Source organism: Arachis hypogaea, chromosome 14, assembly GCF_003086295.3.
Source record: "Arachis hypogaea cultivar Tifrunner chromosome 14, arahy.Tifrunner.gnm2.J5K5, whole genome shotgun sequence".
In the NCBI taxonomy this organism is placed as follows: Eukaryota; Viridiplantae; Streptophyta; class Magnoliopsida; order Fabales; family Fabaceae; genus Arachis; species Arachis hypogaea.
Genome location: NC_092049.1, coordinates 68177842 through 68186903, shown reverse-complemented (window position 1 = coordinate 68186903; position 9062 = coordinate 68177842). Strand labels below are relative to the sequence as shown.

Sequence of the window (9062 nt, the reverse complement as noted above, 5' to 3'; positions counted from 1 at the left end):
TACCTGCAAAGACACTCCGACGCTCAAGTCAGAATGGATCTGAGAGGTATAAGGTGTAAGGAATGAATGAATACCTGGAGGGACCAGAGTTCTTTATTTATAGGTGGTGAATATCTTATCTTATCTTGTTTGGCTAAGATAAAGGAGACATTTAAATTTGAAAGTTGGTTAGGAACTTTAATGGGCCTTCTAGGTTGGTCAGAGCAGTTTGAACCCGGGTGACCGGGATCCGAGATCGTTCCGGGTGTGGGATCCGTGGACTGGATCCCTAACAGTTGCCCTCGCAGTGGGAGAGCGAGCGAGGTCGGTCTCTGCCGCTGGTGATTTGGCCGTTGATGGCCTTCTTTTTGTAGAATCGCTTATCGCGGGGGGTCGGTGAGTCGGGCCCTAGGATGGGTCAGTCCGTAGGGTTCGTCAGACTCATAATTCGCGTTGTAAGAGGCGTGACCTTTTTGTATTCATGTGTTCACTTAGCTTCTCAATGCGCGCTGTCAATTGGGTTTTAAGAGAGCATTTATTGCGGGAAAAACTCTTGGGTTGCCTTCCAATTTTGCCCTTCTGCGTTTGTTGGTTACCAGGGGTATTTTTGGTTTCTTTACCCTTTTCAATCATAATATGCTTTTCCTTTCCCTCGTTTGTTTCATTTTACTAGTCTTCTTAGTTTCTACCATGTGACCTTTGCTTTTCTTATTTCTCTTACTTTGGCGTGCTCTGCTTCTTTGCTGTTGCGTTTCTGTTTTTCGGGTTTCATCTGTGCATTACCAGGTTGGTGTTTCTCTCTATTTCCTATATAATTTGTGTTGTCTGCCTTTTGCATTTCTATTTTATATCTATTTAGTGTGGACTAGGATTGTATCTGGTGCATGATGGTTTTTTTTCTTGGGGTAGTGGGTTTCATGAGGGGATGAGCGCCACTGTGTAGTTGGTAGTGGGTAGTGATGTCTGTTTGGTTTCTTCCGCCATTTTCTGCCGCGTGGTTTGGCTGACGGTGGTGCTCATCGCTGTTTTAGGTATGGCTCATCAGAGGACTGAGGGTGTGAGGGCTCCGGTGGTCCCAGCGGGAGGTGTCCCTTCCCTTTATTCTTGGGTTACTAGTGACGTGTGGGAGATGCCGTCGTGGATGATGGAGACGGACCTCCAGCGGCTCCATGATCAGGGAGCTATTTGTGGGGGTGGCGACGCCGAATGTCATTACGAGCTTTCCCTTCCTGGGGTCGATGAGAGGGTTTGTTATACCAACCTCGACTCGCCAACCATTCCGGATTGGATGTGGGTGTACGAGGCGATGTTCACCCGGCTCGGCGTGCGGCTCCCCTTTTCCCCCTTTGTCCAGCAGCTGTTGAGTCGGTGTTCCGTGGCGCCATCCCAACTACATCCAAATAGCTGGGCGGCGATATGGTCTTTCGAGCTTGTGTGCGAGTTTCTGAAGCTCCCCATTTCGGTGAACGTTTTCCTCTTCCTCTTTTTGTGTACCCTTCCGACCAAGGAGGGGAAGTACAAGAAGGGGTATATGTCTTTTAGAGCTCAGCCTCATCGTCGGGTCTTCGGTTTGTATGAGGATTATTTTCACGGGTTTAAGAGTGGGTATTTCAAGGTTCGTCCTGCTAGGGGGCATCATCCGTTCTGGCTGACGTTGGAGGGTGAGCGGTGGTTCCCTACTTATTGGAACTTTGGTGCGGGGCCGTCTGTTCTCACTCATGTGACGCAGGAGTTTTTGACTGCTGAAGATCGGGAGGTCGTCCTTGTTTTGTGGCAGTTGTTTGGGGAACGTCCTCTTAACCCTAGGGATGTGATGGGTGACCCGGTTGCTTGTTGGGCTTATGTTGGTGTGTGACCTGTATCCTTCCTTCCTTTTTTTTGGAGTTGGATACTTATATTTTTTCCAACCTTGAATTTTCTCGCAGTTGAGATGGCTGGGGGCTTGATGACTCTTGCCAGGCTGAAGGCTCAACTGTCTCAGGGAGCTCTTTCCGATACTTCTCCTTCCACTCCGACCTCCCGACCTGCTGATGATACGAGGACTACTTCTGAGGATCTGGCATTGACTGAGGGTGGTACCCAAGGGTCAGGTCGGAATGCAGAGGTTGAGGATGATGATGTAGTGGTTGTGTCGCCGGAGGGCGCTTCCTGGAAGCGGAGACGATCGGAAGATGTTGATAGTGAGAATTTGGTGGAGGGGGAGGGTGCTGTCCCGTCGGTGATGGACCGTCGCTTTGATGCTCCGGCCTTTATTGATGAGTTTCTTATGCCTGGGGCGGAGAATTTCTTCCATGAGTGTGATGTGAATTTCCAGGCGAAGTCTCTTTACTGCTCTCTTCTCCGTTCTGCCATGATCGTTCGAAAGGCCGAGCCTGTGATGGCTCAGGTGGGCCTTCTGGACAAGAGATTGCGTTTGTCTCAGGCCGAGGTGGCGAGGTTGAAGGAGCAGCTTGCGAATGCCGAGTCGGGCGAAGGACAAGGCCGTGAAGGTGTCCGAGGAATCTGGTGCTGAGATTCTTCGCCTTTTCGAGGTTGAGACTTCTCTTTTGTCTCAGCTTGGGGAAGAGCGGAGGAAGGCCTCAGATGCCGAGTCTCGGGCTGCCGTGTTTTTAGCCGATGTTGGTTCCTTGAAGGATGAAGTGGCTGGTTTGAGGGCGGAGGTGGTAAGTTTAAAAGAGGAGAAGGTTGTGCTGCTTGTTGATGTGAGGGAAGCTATTGCGGCTACCGAGGAGACGATGAAATCTCAAGCTTTGCTAGTGGTGCTCGGAGCAGATGTGTCTGTGATGGGGGCTTTCAAGACTGTCCGTGATGGGCAGATTGTCAACCTTGATTAGCTGTCGTTATGATTTCTTAGTAGTGATTTGTGTTTATGTATTTGGCCGTATGGCCGTGTGACTGAGGATTTTGTGGCTTTTGACTAAACTTCGTTTTGTGCGATTTTGGCCGTTCGGGCCTTTTTTATATATTCTGTTTCTTAGCCGTTTTGTTTTTATATTTGTTCCCTTTGGAGGGGGACCCTCGTGGGGTCAATTTCTCGTGGATATCCGTATCTCGGGCCCGGGGGGTGATCAGTCCCCCTGTTGTGACGGTGTTTTTATTTCGTGTTTTAGGAAATAAAAGGGGAGAGATGTAAAAATAGCTTGGTGGAATTTTATTAATGTTCGGGCCTCGTTAAAACCCTCCGTTTGTCACGGGAAAGAGTACCCGAGATTGATATTTGTGCAAAATGTAAAATTATGGTAAAGAGGGAAAGCAAAAGTAGTAAAGAAAGGAACCAAATAAAGAAAAAGGGGATAACAAGGTAAGGGATGACCTAGGGGGGTCGGTTTAAGTGTAGTATCGTCGTAAGTTGGCGGCATTCCACGTCCTCGGGATTTTATCGCCGTTAAGTCGTTCAAGCTTGTACACTCCCTTTCCCATTGCGGCCTTGATTCTGTACGGTCCTTCCCAATTGGGGTGAGTTTTTCTTCCCCTGGGGTTGGGGTTTCGATGTCGTTTTCTCATAGGACGAGGTCGTCGGGTAGAAATTCTCATCGGATAACGCCATGGTTGTACCTTAGGCTGATTCTTTGTTTTAGGGCTAGCTCTCTGATATGGGCTATGCTCCTTACTTCGTCAGTGAGGTCTCGTTCTGCTTCCTCGTCGTTGCCCCCGATCGTTCTCCTTGGGCTTGGGTCTCCTATCTCTACTGGGATAACAGCCTCCACGCCGTATGTTAATCGGAAGGGGGTTTCCCCGGTGGCTGTTTGGGGGGTTGTTCGATACGATCATAAGACTGATCCGAGTTCGTCGGCCCATAGTCCCTTGGCTTCGTCGAGCCATTTCTTGAGTCCTTTGACGATTATTTTGTTTGCGGTTTCCACCTACCCGTTTGTTTGGGGGTGCTCTACCGAACTGAAGCGATGGGATACATGTAGCCCTTCTAGTAGTTCTCTGAATTTCCTATCGGTGAATTGGGTTCCGTTGTCCGAGATGACGATCTCGGGGATCCCGAACCGGGTTATGATCTGTCGCCAAAGGAATTTTCGGCATTGGGTTACCGTGATGGAGGCCAGGGGTTCGGCCTCGATCCATTTAGTGTAATAATCTATGGCGACGATGAGATACCAGAGTTGACCGGGTGCCGTAGGAAAGGGCCCGACGAGGTCGATCCCCAGGTACCGAATGGCCGTTCTGCTGATATGATGCTGAGCTGGTGCGGGGCGGCCTGGTGGATATTGGCGTGCCTTTGGCATTTATTGCAGTTTTTACCAGTTGCATGGAGTCTTGGATAACCGTGGGCCAGAAGTATCCGGCTCGGATGACTTTTTGGGCTAGAGTTTTACCCCCGATGTGGTGGCCACAACAGCCTTCATGGACTTCGTGGAGTATGTACTCCGTGTCCCCGGGTTCGACGCATTTGAGCAGGGGTTGCGAGAATTCACGTCTGTATAGTTATCCTACGATGACTGTGTAATTGGCAGCTTTCCTTTTTGTCCATTTTTCCTCCTTGGGGTCTTCTGGTAGTGTTCTGTTGAGGAGATATTATAGGATAGGGTAGATCCACGATCCCTGGCTAGAGAGTGTCAGGTGGGCATTAGTCGTGGTCGATATAGATGGTGATCTAACGACTTCCTGAATTAGCAACTTGTTGCTGTGTCCTGGTTTAGTGCTGGCTAGTTTAAAGAGGAGGTCTGCCCTGGCATTTCGTTCCCTAGGAACGTGCTGTATGGTTACGCGATTGAATCCTTCTTTTAGTTCGTTTACCTTGGCAAGGTATTGTTGGAGTAGGGGGTCTCGCGTTTGGTAGTCTCCGTTAATTTGGGAACTGACTACCTGTGAATCAGTATTTACTTCCAGGACCTTTGCTCCGACTTCCTTGGCTAGGGCTAGGCCTGCTAGGAGGGCCTCATATTCTGCTTGATTATTTAAAACAGGGAACTCATATCGTACTGACTGTTCAATTACAATCCCGTTTTGACTTTCGAGTATGACTTCGGCACCTCCGGAGGTGATGTTCAATGAGCCGTCGACGTGTAGTTTCCATGACTCGGGGGTGGAGTTTTCCGGCGTCATCTCAGTGATGAAGTCGGCCATGGCCTGTGCTTTGATTGCATTTCGGGTTTCGAATTTGATTTGGAACTGGGATAGCTCGATGGACCATGCTAGCATTCTTCCTGCTAGGTCGAGTTTTTGTAGTACCTGTTTGACCGCTTGGTCGGTTCAGACTGTCACGGGATGGGCTTGAAAATACTGTCGTAAATGCTGGGAGGCCGTGAGGAGCGCGAAGGCTAGCTTTTCTAGGCGTGAGTAATGAGTTTCCGTGTCTTGTAGGACTTTGCTTATGAAGTAGACGGGTTTTTGTTCTTTGTTTTCACAGATGAGTGCCGCTGCGAGTGCTTCTTCCGTTATGGAGAGGTATAGGTAGAGGGTCTCCCCTGTTTGGGGTTTGGCGAGAATTGGTGGTTCCGCTAGGACTCTCTTGAAGTGTTAGAATGCTTCTTCGCATGTTGCTTCCCATTTGAAGGGGGCTCCTTTTTTTCATCAGTTTAAAGAAAGGGATTGCTTTTTGTGCCGATGCCCCGAGGAAACGGGATAGCGCAGTGAGCCGGCCGATGAGCTTTTGGATGTCGTTAAGGTTTTTCGGGCTTGTCTTTTCAAGGACGGCATGACATTTCTCTGGGTTAGCTTCAACTCCGCGTTGTGTGATCATAAAGCCAAGGAACTTTCCTGCCTCCATTCCAAAGCCGCATTTTGTTGGGTTGAGTCGCATTTGGTGTTGTCGTAGGGTGTTCAATATGAGCTTGAGGTTGCTGATGAGTTGTTCACCGGATTCGGTCTTGGCGAGCATGTCATCTATGTAGACTTCTAATTTGGTCCCGGACAGGTTCTGGAATATCTTGTTGACGAGCCTTTGGTCGATGGCTCCGGCGTTCTTTAGGCCGAAAGGCATGACTGTGTAGCAGTACATTCCGTCGGGGGTGATGAAAGCCGTTTTTTCCTCGTCAGGTCGGTGCATAGGTATTTGGTTATAGCCGGAGTATGTGTCCATGAAGCTGAGGTATCGATGACCGGATGCGGCATCTACTAATCCGTCGATGTTCGGTAGGGGAAAGGCATCTTTTAGACAGGCTTTGTTGAGGTCCGTGTAGTCGACGCACATTCGCCACTTCCCGTTGGATTTCTTTACTAGCACGACATTCGCCAGCCACGTCGTGTAGGGTAGTTCCCTGTTGAAATTTGCTTTGACAAGGGCTTTAACTTGCCTTTTGACCTCGGCTGATCGGTCTGGGGACATTTTTCTTCTCCTTTGTGCTACGGGTTTGGCTTTTGGATCTACGGCTAGCCGGTGGGACATTAGATCGAGATTTATTCCAGGCATGTCAGCTGTGATGGATTAGCAGTAAAAAATGAATTTCTTCATGGGATATTTTCGCGGAAAAAACGAATTTCTCCAAAACACCCAGATCTAACCGGCAAGTGCACCGGGTCGCATCAAGTAATAATAACTCACGTGAGTGAGGTCGATCCCACAGGGATTGAAGGATTGAGCAATTTTAGCTTAGTGGTTGATTTAGTCAAGCCAATCAAGATTTGGTTGAGAGATTTGTGATTTGCAGAATTTAGATTGTATGGAAAGTAAAGAGAATGGGTAAATTGCATGAAATTAAAGAGAACTGGAATTTAAAGTGCTGAATCTTAAAGAGCAAGAAATTAAATGGCAGAAACTTAGAATGCAAGAAATGTAAATTGCAGAATCTTAAAGTGCAAGAAATGTAGATGGCTTGAATTATAAAGGAAATTGGGAATTGGATTTGCAGAAATTAAACAAGGAAAAGTAAAATTGCAACAAGCAAAGAAGTAAAGGATGAATGGAATTGAACCGGATCTTAAAGCAGGAATGTAAATGAGCTTGAAAGCAGTAAACAGGGAATGGGAAATGGGAAATCCAGATCTCAGGACCCAAGAGACTAGATAACTAAGTCTAGATCTCAATGCCTTCCTAGATCTAACAAGAACAATTGCAAAGAAATTGTAAATTGCAAAGAAAGTAGATGAAAAGCAATTAACCGAAACTGAAATTCAATTAAGCAGAAAATTAAACAAGATCCCAAGGTGAGATTGAAACAGAAGTTCTTCAATTCTCCACCCAAGATCCAAGACAATTGTAATTGAAATTGAAAGCAAGAAAACTAAGAGGAAGGGAATTCAATTCTCCTTCCCCAAGACTTAGAAATTTAAAATTCACTCAACACCAAAACTCTCCGGAAACTCTCTCTGAAAACTCAAAGGAAAAGCTCTCCTAAAAACTTAAATCCTATGCTATTTATACACTTTCTTCAAATGGTCTTCAAACCTTCAATTGGGCCTTTTCTCTTGATGGAATTGGGTTGATAGAGGCCTTGGTTGATTGCTCTTGGAGTTTGGAGAAGAACCGAATTGAACCGGGTTGGAATCATGAAAGCTTGAGTAAAAGTTGGAGTAAAAGTTAGAGGCTAACTTTTGCTCCAACTTTTCACATCAGCCACCCTTCTTTTGCTGATACCAACGTTGCGGCAAAAGTTAGGGGTCAAACTTTTGCTCCAACGTTGGCTTCCCCTTGCATACTCATGGCGCCAACGTTAGCCAAAAAGTTAGAGGCTAACGTTGGCACAAACTTTTGCTCTCCAGGGTGTGTTTTTCATGCGCTAACGTTAGCCAAAAAGTTAGGGGCTAACGTTGGCGCAAACTTTTGCTCTCCAGGGTGTTGATTTGTGATGCCAAAAGTTAGCCAAAAAGTTTGAGGCTAACTTTTGCTCCAGCTTTTTGCCCAAAAGTTAGCCAAAAAGTTTGAGGCTAACTTTTGGTCCAGCTTTTTGCTTCCTGGTTCATTTTCAATTAATCCAAAAGTTTGAGCTAAAGTTTGAGGCAAACTTTTGCTCAAACTTTTTGTCCTCTCTTCCTCCTAGCCATTCCTTCTTGCTTCAACCTTTCTCCAAGCTTTCTTCACCTATCATTAATCAACCAAACACATCAAAGCTATGCTCAAAATCATGAGATATTCATTCTTTCATAATATGTGATAATTATAGCATAAAACCTCATGAAATAGCATGAATTCATACATGGTTGATTAAATCAAAGAAAGCATGAAAATCTACCCAATTGGCTTGCTTATGGCTCAAGAAAGTGCATAATTCAATTGAAAACAAAAGAAAAAGGCTAGTGAAACTAGGCTAAGATGACTTGTCATCACAACACCAAACTTAAAGCTTGCTTGTCCCCAAGCAAGAAATGATTTATTGAGAAGAAAGAATGAAATGGAAGAGGATGTTCATGCTAGTAGAGTGTTATTGGTAGTTCATGGGGTTTTATGTGGATATGTACACACTCACCTCTTATTGACTCTTAAGCCTAGAAAGCCCCCTTCAAGCTTCAAGTAACATACTGCTATGACCTCTCATTATTCCTTTATCCTTGGCTATTATCTTGTTCATAAGCTTTATTTGAGTGTCATGTGTAGCAAGTTCATTTTCTTTTCTTTATACTTGACACATTATTCACTATAGACACTTGGCTCACATTCCTTCTTAGAACATTGATGCCCAGCACCTCTTTGGGCTACTAAATGCCTTGTAGTTAGGTTGCTCTTGATAGTGGACTTTTAGCTGATGATCCCGGGTTAGTTAACCCAAGTCACCGAGTGTTGATGCACTCCAAAGAACTTAGTAGTCCAAGCAGATCCTAATACAAAGACACCACAGGCATATATTCTAAGGTTCAAGCTATTGGTATCCAGCTTTGTTTCTTTTTGTTTTCTTTTGTTCTGCCACTCTTTGGCTATTTCTTTTTCTCCCCTTTTTTTTCTTTCTTTTTGTTTTTCTTTCTAACCAAGGATTTTTATTTGATTGAGATTCATAGATAGTAGGCCACTTTCTACTTAGAAGGAGACATCCTAGTTCTCTTATTCACTAGAAGTGAGCTATCATACAATCACACACGCACCACCACTTACTTTTATTGTACTTCTATCTAACAGAGAACTATCTCACTTCACATTCAAACATTTCTTTTATTGAATTGAAAATGCAGGGAACAAAGCATGCGTTTTATTCAGTGAAAGT

General features: G+C 45.7%; 1 protein-coding gene across 1 annotated transcript; it reads right to left on the bottom strand.

Annotated features, from left to right (window-relative positions):
• Positions 1-4503: 4503 nt before the first annotated feature.
• LOC140178603 (uncharacterized) lies at positions 4504-5130 on the bottom strand. Its single transcript, XM_072215803.1, has one exon. The coding sequence runs from the start codon at positions 5128-5130 to the stop codon at positions 4504-4506; it is 627 nt and encodes a 208-aa protein (XP_072071904.1).
• Between the last annotated feature and the right edge of the window lie 3932 nt (positions 5131-9062).

Coding starts and splice junctions, on each gene's coding strand:
- LOC140178603 (XM_072215803.1), bottom strand. CDS start 5,130: ATGCTAGCATGGTCCATCGAGCTATCCCAGTTCCAAATCAAATTCGAA.